Here is a 14,899-nt window from a genome sequence, read left to right as displayed (position 1 = left end):
TTTTGATTAGTTGGACCCTCCCTGCATAAGATAGAAACTTTGTTGTCCAGCATCTGATCCTTGCTGCAATTCTATCCACCAAAGGCATGCATTGACTAATGTTAAGTTTCTTTGAGGATAATGGAACTCCTAGGTACTTGAATGGTATTTCACCACTTGTGAACTGCAGCTTCTCTAGTATCTCTTGCTTGTGCTGACTAGACATTCGTGCCACATAAAAAGAACTCTTCTCCATATTTGCCTGTAATCCTGAAGCTGTGGAGAACTTTTCAAATTGCTTCATCATAAGTTCAATAGACACCTTGTCAGCTCTACAGCACATTAACAGGTCATCTGCAAAACAGATGTGGACTATTCCCAATCTTGCACATTTGGGGTGGTAATTAAAATCAGGATTTGTTTTCAGTTGTTTCAAAGCTCTATTCAAGTACTCCATCACCAAGACAAAGAGATAGGGTGACATTGGATCACCTTGTCTTAATCCTTTTTTTGCTTGAAATCTTGATGTTAATCCTCCATTGATTAATAAGGAGTATGAGACTGTACTAACACACTCCATGATAAGCTTTACCATTTTCCCAGGTATCCCAAGTTCCAGCATAAGAGCCCTTAGGAAATTCCAGTCCACTGAGTCATATGCCTTTCTAATATCTACCTTGACTGTGCATCTTGGTGACACTATTTTCTGATTGTACCCCTTGATTAGTTCATGAGCTAGAATTACATTGTCTAAGATGTTTCTTCCCTCTATGAATGCTGATATTGAAGGGCCCACCAGATAGTCTACTACCAGCTTCAGTCTATTTGTAATCAGCTTTGCTATAATTTTGTACAATGTAGAACAACAAGCAGTAGGTCTGAATTCTTTTACATAGTTAGGATTTGTCACCTTAGGTATGAGTGTGAGTGTGGTGCAATTGATCTCTTTTAAGCATCTTCCCTGTTTCAAAGAATTGCATTACTGCTTGTATCACATCATCACCCAATATCTTCCAATTTTCTTTGAAAAATTCTGCTGGATATCCATCCATTCCTGGTGCTTTATCATTTGGTAGTTCTTGTACCACCCTTGTGATTTCCTCATCTGTTACTGGCCTTATCATTTGCTGTTGCTGTGCCATTGATAGGCAGGGGCCATCTCTGATTATGTTAACATCAATTCCAGGCATCACTGGTGTTGCCTCTCCTAGTAGCTTCTTGAAGAACTGAATAAACTCCTGTTGGATCTGCAGAGGTTCAGTCAACCTTTCATTTCTCTCTGTACAAATAGATGTGACTCTATTTCTTGCCTGTCTAGACCTCAATTGAGCATGGAAGTATTTGGTATTAGAATCCCCATGATTGATCCATATAGCCCTTGACTTCTGTCTTAATACCTTCTCATGTACTGCATCCCATTTTTTTATTTGCCTCAATATTTCCTTTTCTTGCTCTATTAGCTGTGGATTCAATAGGTTTTCATTGAGTTTCTGTTGTATTCTTTTCAGCTGCTCCTTCATATGTTTGAGTTTTTCCTCCACTGATGAATATTGTCTTTGTATTCCTCTTGTTTGTTGCTCCAATAGTTTAAGCTTCCTGCAAATGGCATACATTGTGCATCCTTGTATATTTTGTCTCCATATATTCTTCACTGCAGTCTTATACTCTTCCTGTTGTAACATTACATTCAGTAATCTATATTGTTTCCTCATCTTCATTCTTTGAACTTCTGTATTCAGGATGATTGGTGTGTGGTCAGAACATCCAAGTACCAAATAGACTACTTCAATACCTGCATACATCCCAAACAAATCTGCATTACCAAATGCCCAATCTATATGACTATGGATCCTTTCTTCAGCCCCTCTCTTATTACTCCATGAAAATTGCATCCCTTTTTTGTTTATCAGACCTACTCCAATATCTGAGATACATTGTTTGAAATCCACCACCTCATTCTGATGAGCAGGAGCCCCATTAATTCTATATTCCACTGATAGGACACTGTTGAAGTCCCCTATAATCAACCAAGGGCCATTAGTTCTTGCACTGATATCCCTTGATTGGTTCCATAGATCTCTTCTATCTGCTATAGTATGAAGACCATACACAATTGTTACATCACTCTGAAATTCAGAGTTTTTGCCTTTTAAATGGCAATGGATCATTTGTGATGTTATCTGCTTTACATCTACATTTACAGTTGATCATTTCCAACACAGCCAAATTCTACCATTAGGAGCATCATTATAGTTATCTATTACTTTCCAATCTCTACCAAATTTCTTCTGTATATACTTTGCTCTCCTTTGTTTTACTCTAGTCTCCAAACATCCTATTAAATCAACTTTATTCTCTAGAAGGAAGTCTTTAAACTCCCTCTGTTTAAAGGACTTGTTTAGTCCTCTAATATTCCATGTACTAAATATCATATTGGAGGGGGGGGGGGGGATCTGGAGTAGGCCCTTTGATAATCCCCTGTATAGCACTACCTCCTTGCTGATCAGGTGGTTCATTTTCCTGGATCCTCAATGTTGCATATTTATTCCTTCTTGTCAGCTCTTCATAATCAATGGTTAGTTGGTTCTTTGTATTTGATTTACCATGGTAAATCATAGCCTGTTTGCCTCTGTATCCAATATGGATTTGAACCTCCTGATTTTCCTGCTGTGTATTCACTTCTGCTTGTGTTCCTTTCTCAGCAACATTTGTTTCATTCTCCTCACCCATTTCTGTTGTATCTGTCTTGCTTTTCCTCACCCATCTCTGCTTTTTATCCTTCTTCACTTGTACTGGTCTTGCTGTCTGTTTTTCTAGTTTACATTCCCCATTAGATGACCAAATTGGTTGCACTCCTGGCAAAATTTTGGTATCCATTCATACTCCGTTGTTTGCACCCTCACTTTCCCATCAGACAGCTCTAAGTGCAGATCATCAGGAAATGGCTGTGTTATATCCATTTCTATCAGCACACGAGCATATGATACTCTCTCACAATTTGCTGTGAGTTTGTCAGTGCATATTGGTTTACCTAAACAACTTGCAATTCTCCCCAAATTTTCCTCTGCCCAGCATTGGATAGGTAGTCCTGGTAGTGTGACCCACATTGGCATCGCTCGCATAGGCTCCTTGTCCATATCAAATTCAGGTTCCCAATTCTTTAGAATCATTGGTGTATTGTTGAAGGTATATGGTCCCTTTTCCATAATCTGCAGCTTATCCTCAATCGATTCAAATCTAAAGATGAAGTAGCCATCATCATGCAGTAGTACCGTAGGAGTAGTAACTGAATTCCACACCCCATAAGCAAATTTCAGCATCTCTTTGAAGGTAGGGTTTCCTCCCATAACATACCCTATGAGTGTTGTCTCCCATTTTTTACATTGCTGCTCCATTTCTTGTTGATTCAGCTTCACGATTTTAATTCCATCTCTTACCTCAGGTGGATAGAATTTGAGCTGCATCCCTTGTTGTACTGTTCTATTGCCTTTGACCACATCTGCCATAGTTCTCTTCTCTTCTCCAGATCTAGTAGAATAGGTCAATTTCCTTGCTGCTGTGTTCAAATTGTTCTCCGTCACTTTTATAGTTTCAATTTCCTTCGGTGGTGGTGCTTGCATGATTGTCGGCGCACTACCCATACCTGGCATCCATTGTACCAATTGAACCGGAGCTAAATGTTGTATCACTCCAGATTCAGGCGTAACCATGCGATTCGAATTATCCTCAGTACTTTCCTTCGTCAGTGTTGTCTGTGAATTAGGTTTCCGATTCGTATTCCGGCGAGCCATCGTCTTCCGCGCACATTAGCTATCCTTGCTAAAAATGCGCCGAGAGAAAATAACCTTTTAACCTTTTTCTTTTGAGGAGGATATTTTTTCGTTAGTTTCCAACAAGGAAACTTCACTATTTTGTGTAACATTTCTGTTTTTTGTCCTTGTTTAATCATAAGGACCAATTTTGCCTCTTTATTTCCCTTTCATATGATTTATTTATTGTTTTTAAAATTTAAATGAAAATTATCTTTTTAGAAGCTTGGTTGTTAAATTCGTTTATTTCTGTTCTTAAAATTTTCTACGGCATTAGGTTTTAGGGAAGAGTAATTATTTTTGGAAAAAAGTGATAATTAATTTGTGATAAAAAAATAAATTACCGTAATTTAATTTACAAATACCTAAATTACCTCAATAAAAATTCGTGCTAAAAAATAAATTAATATTATTACTAAGAAATTTTATTGCATAATTTAGCTTTAAAAACATAAATTAGTTACGAAATTCATCTTGTAGCTGATCAATTTTTTTTATTGAACTGTCACTAATTTTGTCACTGAATAGGATTAGTGATAATTTTTTATTATTTAACTACAGATTTTTTTATCGCTAATTATTTTCTTTATGTAGTTGACTTGTCTAGAATACATGGTATCTAGACGATTATTTAAATACGAATCTAATGTAAAAAAACGGTAAACTTTCAAAATCATCTTGGTTGTTTCATGTTTAGCCTCTACTTTTTTTCTGTTTTTTTTAATATATAGGCTCAATATTTATGATTTTCAAGAGCTTATATTTAAAAAATTTATTTTAAGGGCTTATATTTTTTTATAATTTTATATGCATCGTACAAGGTACACGCGCATCGCGCGTATCCAAAAACTAGTATACTATATTAAAAACACGAAGGCCCTTAGAGAAATATTGTTCGCCTTTTTTACCCTCTAAAAATAGAGGTCATACTAGATAAAATTTTAATTATTTACCTAAAATTTTGGACTTTGAAATCAACTAAAAATTTATTTATTAAATACTTTCTTATTTTAACTATGTACAAGATCCTAAGTATTAAGANTAAAACTAGTATATATATATATATATATATATATATATATATATATATATATATATATTTGTTTTAAAAGGCAGAATTGGGACTCACCCGGGGCTCACTATGTGTGGGGCTTAGTTCCATGAGACTTACGCCTCAGCCATCAGGGCTTACGCCCCGGATACGCCCAACGCCAAGCGTACTGGGCTCGCCTAATAGAACTTTATGCAATTGTATGTAACTAACCTTGTAAATCCTCAAATTTTTTAAATAAATCGTTGACTATTCAAAATTATTTTTTTCTTAAGCATAAATCATTAAGTTGAGAGTATTTTATGTCATAATTAAAATAAAAATTATTGCACGCTATCCACTAAGACTGCTATGATAGTTAATTTTTAATNGGGGTCTCAGCTTATATCCTCCAATTCTTTGAATGTACTAAATTGAATTAATGATAGCAATTGTATAGCCAAAGTTTTGTTATTTATTTGATGTCCATTTATGCAAATTGACTCTTCAAACAAATATTCTTCAAGAAGAAAAAAAGAAACAACTTTTTTTTTAATGTTGACTGCTTTTGTGATGTTTCTTTCTCCAGCGTGTATGTTTACTTTATTATATATGTAAGTAAACTTTTATTTGGTTCTGTAAACTCTTTTTTGTTATTTAGATAAACATAGACGTGTACCCTATATATTACATTTATTTTATTATAATTTCGTTTTATTTATATCTAGCTACAGTGTTTCAAAGAAGTATACTTATAGGATTTTAAATGTGAAAGAGTTTTATAGTTATATGGAGTATTTTTTTTTTTTTGCTAGAGGCGAAGTAGTATTTAAATAATTAGAAAAAGTAACAAAAGTTCCTAACATGATTGCCTATGATCATTAATCGAATGAAGTATGATAACATGATAAAAAAAGATAAATTTTACTTTTAATTTAAATTCGAATTTTAGAACTTTATCTATAAATTCAAAATTATCTTTTAATTCAAATTCTATATATATATTATATTATATTTAACTAAAATAGTTAAATATAGAATAAAGTTACCATATACTATTGACATTTATTAGCTTGCCACTTGGGTTAACCATAATGTCAATTATATATAGTAACTTTCTTGCTTTAATATATATATAGATATAGATTTTTCGTGAGTTGAAGTTGATAGGAGACAAATACGTATATAATGTTGTAAACCTAATGTATACTTGGCACTTGAGAGAATTATGTCGAATGAAGTTGGCAAAATGCATTCTTCACCATCGGATCTCGCAAAGAGAATGTGTTTTATCCGCTGATTTTATATCCAGGTGTTTTACCCATCTGCACAATAATTTAGAAAACGCTAATAACCACTTTAATTTCAACAATGATATAAATGGTGCAGAAAAAAGAAAAACGAAACAGGTCAACTTAGATTTTATTCTTTAAGAAAAAAGGAAAGGAGGCAGGACTAAAGGTTATTCTGAAGGCACTAATTCAAAACCAAACAAATTTCTTCAATTAGAAGTACAAACACTAATACAAGAGGTACTCAAACTGGCAGCATATCAAATGTATAGATGATTGTACAAACAAAGCTAGTGCCTATAAACTTTCCAGTCCAGATTCTGTTTCTTGCATTCCCCCATTGTAGCAAGAAAACTATACTGTATAACGATTCTTGGCACCTCTGTCGAGCCTCTTTGCGTCGTCCTACAAAAGAAGATGATTCTTTACGAGTCTCGCAAAATTATGAGAAAAATGATTTCAAGGAATACCATAGTTAAGATATCATACATGAAATATGAAGCCAATCGAGTCGCTGTAATCTAGAAACTCCTTCCATTGCTTACCAATGCTAGCCTGCAAACAGAAGTTTCAGGAGATGGGACAAGCATGATGTTAAATGTAGTTACAACCAGGGGTGGAACCACAGTACATGTTACGGGTTCGGCCGAACCCAGTAACTTTGGTCCAAACTCTATATTTATCTTGAGAAATCCATCGAATGTGTACAAAATCTTAATTTAAAAACCAATAACTTAAAAGAACAAGAATTTCGAACCCAATAACTTTAAATTCTGGCTCCGCCTCTGGACTTACAACGATATAGAAACAAAGGCTAACAATAAGCATTAACATAGAAATCAATGAACCATTAAACAGCTGAAAGAATTCAATATTTTCAATGACGCACAAAAGGGGATCCACTTGCGACATTAGACTAAAACGGCCTGGTACTTCAAACGAATGAGGCTGTCAAAAAAGGTGGAATCGGGGAACGTCAACCACTATATATTGGAGAAAAAGAAATTAAGGGAAGGGGGTGACAGAAAAAGGTATTTTATCAAGCATAAAATAATACTTAACCCTTGGGACCACTAAGGGATTCTCTCTGCCCTTAACCAGAGCTCTAGGGTTCGAGCCCTGTGAATGGAGAAATATATGATAGGGAGTGCTTACCCTTCTAAGGGGCCCTACGTGGCACGAATTCCGATTAGTCGGGTCAATGAGCACTGGATGCCAGATGGTACAACCAAAAAAATACTTAACCTTTGGGATAAAAGAATTGCAAAGACTTATTCGAACCGGCTGCAGATCTTGGAATGATGCCAGAATCTCCTAACACTAAATACTTAGTAATGACATATCAAGCAGGACAACAACAGACAATGTGACAACAATATCACCGCTTCACAGAAATAACATCCTACACCTGGACCAGTCCACAACATTATCTTTTCCTCTGTAAGTTCTCTTTATCCAAGCTTCACATAACTCAATTGTCAAAGAAGCAATAATTTATCGCAGACAAATTAACACTTTGCTTCATCCATAAGCATATTTCTTTTTGGCTTCCAGCTTTTCATGAAAGTAACTCGCTATCAAAAGCTAAAAAGTTTGACAACCGTGCTATATATCTGATGACTTCCCCTCTAACTTCTAATATCCCCAATGTTACATGTATGTCATAGGTACTATACATCAGTTTCTAGTTGTCAAAAGAAGTTATGTCAAGAATGAAACTAAAATATATATATATATATACACACACACACATCAAAACTAATAGTAGCCGACTTCATCACTATTATTATTATTATTCTTTTTATAATCGTAGTGCCAGCGCCAGCTTGCGCGCACCTCGACTATTCCACGAGATACTTACTACATCCCACAAGCACAGATACGGGGTAATTTTGCCCACCAAGGCTCGGACAATCAGGAAGACATCATCTATTATTTTTGCCTCCATTGGGATTTGAACTTGAGACCTTATGGTTCTCAATCCACTTCATTGACCACTAGGCCACACCCTTGTTATCTTATGCGTTACTATTAATGGCATCATAAGATGGTTTAGATGATGTATATCTTGAATAAACTTCAGCACTACATATGCACACAACAAAAATGTCTGTCCACTTGGTCCACAACAATGACAAACCTGGTCATTGCCGTCAAAAATAAAAAGTACTCCCTCCATCCCATTTTATCTCTTTGACTGGGCATGGAGTTTAAGAAATAAAGAATAACTTTTGAAACTTGTGATAAAACAAGCTATAGATGTGTGTGTCTGCAAGTCATCTCATTAAAGTTCAAAGTTAAATTGTTCCTAGATATAGAAAGGTATCATTCTTTTTGGGACAGACTAAAAAACAAAGTGCGTCACATAAATTGAAATAAAGGGAGTAATATAAGTAGGCTATTGGTAACAAGTAAATTACCTGGGCTGTTTCATCTGCAGCATTCTTGGTCCATAAAGCTATTTTTTCTCCCTTACCTCGGACACTAACGACTGCTCCACAAATTTCATCTCCGTGATCGAATTGATGTCCAATCATTGCCAGCAGCTATAATAATCCCGAATGAGAAAATAAGAGTTGAAATAATATCGAAGGGGAAAATAACTTTACTAGAGTGCCCCCTAACATTAAGAACTTGACGAAAATATCTTCAGCATACCGTGTATAGCCAGCTGGTATCAGATTTACCCTTACTAAAGCTCATTGTCCACTTCCCTCCATTGGCACATACAGGATCTTCCCACTTTGGCTCGATTTTATGCTTAAAACAATGTAAGTCTGCTCCCGCAACTAACTTGCTTGGGTGGTTGATATTATTGTAAACACTGTTTGCAGAATTTAAGCGACATGGTTCAAGGATTTCATCAAGAGCAAACAGAATAATAGCATTTGAAAACATCTAATCCAAGATGCAGAATAACAAAATAAGCATGCCATAGTCCAAGTTGTACAATAGACCAATAAATAATTCACCAAACAAGGTGCATGCATCCAAGTCGGACACCAAATTCACATCCTTACCATCTTACGTTACTCAAATCAGAGGACTTAATAAAAAGATCCATGATTGAGATTGAAATACTGCCCTGCAGCTATGTTTTTTAGGAAGTACAGAGGGCAGATGAGTGTATTTTATAATTAAGTAATAGAAAAGCAACTATTTTTATTTTTTTAAATGAATAGTCAGCTTACAAATGCACATCAAGACGTCACAGGTATGAACTACACATAACCTTGCTCTTATTATGTGCATTTGAAAAATGGAGAAGGGTCGAAAATGCCCTTGAACTATTGAAAAAGGTCTAAAAATACCCTCCATCCACCTATTGGACTAAAAATACCCCTCTATCCACTTCTTTGGTTCACTTATGCCCTTTGTTCGCTAGGTCAATGCTGAATTTAAAAAATAATTATTTACATTTCACGTGGCAACTTCTTATTGGTCAAAATTAAAACATCTAACCTATTAGAAAGACTCACCCATATCTACCTATTTTTCCGACTAACCCGTCCCAAACACTAACCTGACCCGATTAAAAAGGTCAAATAAAAAAAAGACGCCCCACTTCTATCTAACCCATGGATTTACATGTGTTCATTTTCTTGATTAATCTCATGTTCATTATCATCGAATAAAGGTTCATGAACAAATTAAACAAACAAGAAAATCCTAGCATGAATGAACCAATGATTTTCTTGACAATAAAGTGGGACGAAAAACTAGGGATAGTCCAACGGTTTATGATATCCTAAGTTGCTCCGACATGGCAATTTAGGTGCCGCACCCGTGTCGACACGACACTAGTATGGGTGTGGATATGGGATCCGTATCGGCTCTGGTCAAACAACTTTGGGTACTTTGACCACGGCGTACGAAAAAATTCGAGATGAGATACAACTCGATTCCCGAATTCAGAACCAAAATTCGGGTAAAGTTGAAGAAAGTAACATACTTTACCTAGGAAATCAATCCTTTACTTATTTACAACTTGAAAATAAAATAGAAATCCACACTTTACAAGCTACACGCAAGTATTCCATAAAATTTCCCATATTTTAGAGATATTTTTATATTTTTAAATTATTTTTAGCCGAATCCCTGTATCCGTATCTGTACTAGGATCCCCGAATCTTAGAATTTACATCTCGAAGGATCCAACCTGTAGATCCACACCCGTGTCGGACACCTGCCCCCGTGTCCGAACAACTTAGATGATATCTTCCAAACAATCACTTTGAGATCTTTCCGTTATGTGAAAATGATTAAATTAAACTCATCTTGAATATAATGCAATTTGTGTCTATCATGTAAATTAATCTGGATGCCATAACAAGAAAAAGAAAATCACGTAGTAAATTTGCGTCTATATGTTTGCTGCAACTTCCATGGAGTTTGATAGAAGTGGGGCCTCCTTTTTTAGTTGAACTTTTTGTTCGGGTCGGGTTAGTGTTTGAAGCAGGTTAGTATAAAAAACTGGTGGATATGGGTGGGTTTTTGTAATGGGGTTAGATGTTTTAATTTTGGCCAATACTAAGTTGTCACGTGAAATTTAAATAATTATTATTTTTAATTCAGTATTGAATTACAGTCAAAGGGCATAAGTGAACCAAAATAGTGGATGGAAGGATATTTTTAGCCCAATAGGTGGACGGAGGATATTTTTAAACCTTTTCAATAGTTTAGGGGCATTTTTAACCTTTTTCCGTTTGAAATGAGATACTCCCATTGTCCAAATTTATGTGACCGTCTTCGGATTTAGAGAGTCGAACCTCTTCATTTTGACCATGATTTGGGACAAAGAATCTTTAAGCTTTTTGTAATAAAATTTACAAAAATTATGTAAAAGTACTACATGTCACAAAAATAACAATCTAAAGTATTTATAAGACATGACAAAGTCGTGGTAAAAAAATAACCCATTTGACTCTCGAAATCCGAACATAGCCACATAAATTAGGACGGAGGGAGTAGTTGGTACTTGAAAGTTGAAACTAGTAACTTCAATATCCCGCTTAGGAGAGAAATCTTAGACCAAAGCATCATTCACTACCTTATCAGCTCAAAATGGTATTTACAACATATAGATAGTTGAAAATATGGCCATTTGACAAACAGGAATGAGGTTCTTAGATTTGAAGCAAGAGAAATTATCCGAGGAATCGACGATATGGCCCAATTGAAGTCAGTTACACATTACAACAGCACCAACAAAGCAATGTATAGGTACTAATACAACTTGCATAAACTTAAGCTCAAACCGATTCGGGCACTCCAAAGTAAGATTGCACCGAGTTGCCACATCAACTAAACACCTAACCTGAAATGGAAGTTCCTTAACTTGAAAATCAAAACAAGATAGTCCCTCCCTCCCATGTAATATTTTTTGTGTAGCTACAAATCATCTCATTAACACAAATGAGAAATTTAGAAGTTAAATTATTTCTAGAAATTTTAAAGGCGTCTTTTTTTAACAGATTTAATGTCACATAAAATTGAACGGAGAGAACTGAGGGAGTATGATTTTACCCAATATCCCCTATTTGAAGACAGATAATCAAGAGATATTCAAAACCATAATTCAACAAAATCCATAGAACCCACAAAATTGTGGAACAATAAAGTAAAACCCCATGATTTATTACAACCAAAGAACACAACAAAATGACTTAACACGAAATATATACCCCTCCGTCCCAATTTACAGGTTCCAGTTTAAGAAAGAAAAAGATGATTTTTAGTCTAAAATGTGTGGCTATAAATCTAACTAAGGGTAAATTTTATTATTAAATATAGAAAGATTATTTTTCTTTTAGAAAACAAAAAAGGAAAGAGTGTCGCCTAAATTAGGATAAAGGGAGTATGAAAAAACGTACCCCCAAAAATCTTCGACAGTGGAAAAAGTGTAAATATCGCGAAGGGAACTGCCCCAAGCAGCTTGTCTAGATTTAGCCATAGGATTATCAAACCAAAAAGTCCAAGAATTCTCTAACGGGTGCTTAGCTTTGATTTCTTTTCCCAAATACGACGCCGTATCATCTGATTCCCCCACAATTTCTCCTTCTTCAGGTCCATCATCGCCCACTTCTACTTCATCTAACCGCAATTTCTCAGCTTCCTCTGCCATTTTCGTGTGTTTTCTTGTTTTTAGTTATAGATTTTAGTAGGAAAAGGGTACTTGTAGTTCTTCTTTCCTTCAAGACTTCCTTTTCCACAGTTTGGACTTAAAAATAATCTTTATCCATGACCGTGGAATATTAGTGGCTAAAGTTCAAAAATAGCCATTTTTGAACTAGTAATTAAAAAATAGCCATAAATTCAAAAGTCGTTAAAAATAGACTCTTAAGTTTGAGAAATTTTATTTTGGGCGAGACACAACCAACAATAGTTGTATGAGCGCACTTTTTGTTTTGACAAGTGTCCGTTGGGCCCCACCTTGCTGGCACACTCTCTCTTCCACCTCATTCCTCAAAATGTGGTGGTTCTACGTTTGCACTTTGCAGTTTCGAACACGTAAATAAATTCATTAGACATGTAATTTCACTGAAATAATTTATCGCCAAAACCAAAATGAGATAGTGTACGAATAATATGTTTCCTCCGTTTTAATTTATCTCAACCAATTTAATTGGGCATGGAATTTAAGAAAAGATAGAAGAATTTTGAAATTGTGATGTAAAATGAGGCACATATATTTTATATGGATATAAATCAGGGAGAAATTCATAAATAGCCAGATTTATAAGTGGTCATTCAAAATAGCCACAGTTTCAAAAGTCATCGAAATTAGCCACTTTTCATGTAAAGATAAATCTGAACGAAAACACTGTCTAAAATCCGGAAAATACTCCAGCATAATATACTGAAACTCCAGTATATTATACTGGAGTTTGGAGTACCAATATACTTTGCTGGAACTCCGGTATATTATACAGGACCCAGCAAAGTATATTGATCCGGCATAAGATGCTAGAAGTTCATACACAAATCCACCAAACTCCAGTATATTATGCTAGACCGGTTTCTTTGCAGCAAACTAGTGGCTATTTTTCAATGACTTGACAAATGCTGCTATTTTTGAATGACCAGTCCGAAAACTGGCTAGCCCGTCCTATTTTGACTATAAATCATTGAATAAAAGTAAATTATTTTCAAATATAAAAAATGGTCATTCTTTTTTGTACAGACAAAATGAGATATATGTTCACGTAAACTAAAATGGAGGGGTATAATAAATCAAATAGTAGGAAACAAGAAATTTTTGGGAAAAGATCTTCTTCCATCTCGTTTTGCATAACTTTTGACTTAAGAATGAATTTCGATAGTTTGACTAATATATTGTAGAGTACTATTTTTATTTGTAAAAGAAAAATAGTATTTCCTTCATCACAAATTGTCTATCACTTTTCGCTCTTCGAGATATTATTAATGTGAACTATAACCAATATTTTAAAATATATTATTTTTATCATATTAATATGAAAAAATTTGCAACTTATGATATTTTTGTAATTTTTTTAAATATTAAATTTTAACATATTGAGTTTATCTAATTCAATTTAACGTTAAAATTATTCAAATTAACTCTTCAAAAGCAAAAATAGATAATTTGGGACAAAGTGAATAAAATACAATTCAACAATTAATTCGAACTTCAAAATAAATGAGCAAGTGTAAGCACATTTGTCCGCGCTCTACCCCCACTTGTCGTTGTCAACCTTCAAATAAATAAATAAATAAATAAATAAATTTGAAAATTTGTAGTGGTTAACTGGTTTTATACTTATTAGAATTCTTACATTATGAAATTTAAAAACTAATTAAAAAGCATGAATGAGGAAATTAGAATACCTGAATCCTTATAAAATTTAGTCTTGTAGGTGTATTAGGAACAAAAATTCGGAAAACACAGGGAAAAAAAAGAGATATATAAAATTTAAATTAATATTAATCCCCAATTTTCTATTTGAGTTTTGATAAATGAAGCAAGACTATGAAAAGAGTAGGGGAGACAATCAGACAAATTAAAGAAGAGAAGGACGTTGGAGAGAAAGAAAAGAAGAAAGGAACGAAATGGAGAAAGACGTAAAATGTTGGAGGGGAATTTGAGAAATAAAGAGGAAAGAGAAAGTGTCCTGACAAGTGGGGCCCTACAACACACTTGTCAAAAATAGGGGTGCCTCACACAATTATCGTTGGTTGTGCCTCACTCAAAATAAAGTTTCTCCTTAAGTTTGGACTATAACTTAAAATAATTTTCTATCTGAAGCGGTGGAATATTAGTGGTTAAATTTCAAAAATAACTATTATTTGGACTTATAATTAAAAAATAACCACAAATTCAAAAGTCATTGTGAAATAGTCCCTTAAGTTTGGATTGTAACTTAAAATAATCTTTATCCGAGACATCGGAATATGAGTGGTTAAAGTTTTCAAATATATCTATTTTCTGGACTTGTAAGAGAAAAATAATCACAGACTCAGAACCCATTAAAATGGCCCTTTACGTTTGGCTGCAACTTAAAATAATATTTATCCAAGACGGTGTGATATTAGTGGCTAAATTTCAAAAATATCCATTTTTTGGACTTGTAATAGAAAAAAAAATAAGATTTTTACATGCCTAATCCTTTATTTAATATTGTTTTCATTAATAATATTACTCTTCATTTATTCCATAAATGACAATTTTTTTTACAATTCTAGCTCATTCTAAAAATAAGTTAATCCTCTAAGGAGTTAGTTTTTTTCTAATAATATTGATATCATTTCCCTCTCATAATTATGGCAAA

At 34.2% G+C, this 14,899-nt stretch overlaps 2 protein-coding genes across 2 annotated transcripts; both read right to left on the bottom strand.

Annotated features, from left to right (window-relative positions):
- Positions 2,793–3,770, bottom strand: LOC109227894. Its single transcript, XM_019393087.1, has one exon. It carries the CDS (start codon positions 3,768–3,770, stop codon positions 2,793–2,795), a length of 978 nt encoding a protein of 325 aa, XP_019248632.1.
- On the bottom strand, positions 6,216–12,347 carry LOC109227088 (eukaryotic translation initiation factor 4E-1-like). Its single transcript, XM_019392098.1, has 5 exons — positions 11,984–12,347; positions 8,769–8,934; positions 8,531–8,656; positions 6,600–6,665; positions 6,216–6,515 (listed from the first exon to the last, which is right to left on the bottom strand). Exons 1-5 carry the CDS (start codon positions 12,232–12,234, stop codon positions 6,465–6,467), a joined length of 660 nt encoding a protein of 219 aa, XP_019247643.1. The 5' UTR covers positions 12,235–12,347; the 3' UTR covers positions 6,216–6,464.

Source organism: Nicotiana attenuata, chromosome 6 (genome assembly GCF_001879085.1).
Source record: "Nicotiana attenuata strain UT chromosome 6, NIATTr2, whole genome shotgun sequence".
Taxonomy (NCBI): domain Eukaryota; kingdom Viridiplantae; phylum Streptophyta; class Magnoliopsida; order Solanales; family Solanaceae; genus Nicotiana; species Nicotiana attenuata.
This window is presented reverse-complemented; position numbering and strand designations above follow the sequence as displayed.

Excerpts from the sequence above, each read along its gene's own strand:
- LOC109227088 (XM_019392098.1), bottom strand. The coding sequence starts at position 12,234 with ATGGCAGAGGAAGCTGAGAAATTGCGGTTAGATGAAGTAGAAGTGGGC. Across the intron at positions 8,657-8,768 it reads ATACCAGCTGGCTATACACG|CTGCTGGCAATGATTGGACA; the intron begins GTATGCTGAAGA and ends GGATTATTATAG. Across the intron at positions 6,516-6,599 it reads CGATTGGCTTCATATTTCAT|GACGACGCAAAGAGGCTCGA; the intron begins GTATGATATCTT and ends CTTCTTTTGTAG.
- LOC109227894 (XM_019393087.1), bottom strand. The coding sequence starts at position 3,770 with ATGGCTCGCCGGAATACGAATCGGAAACCTAATTCACAGACAACACTG.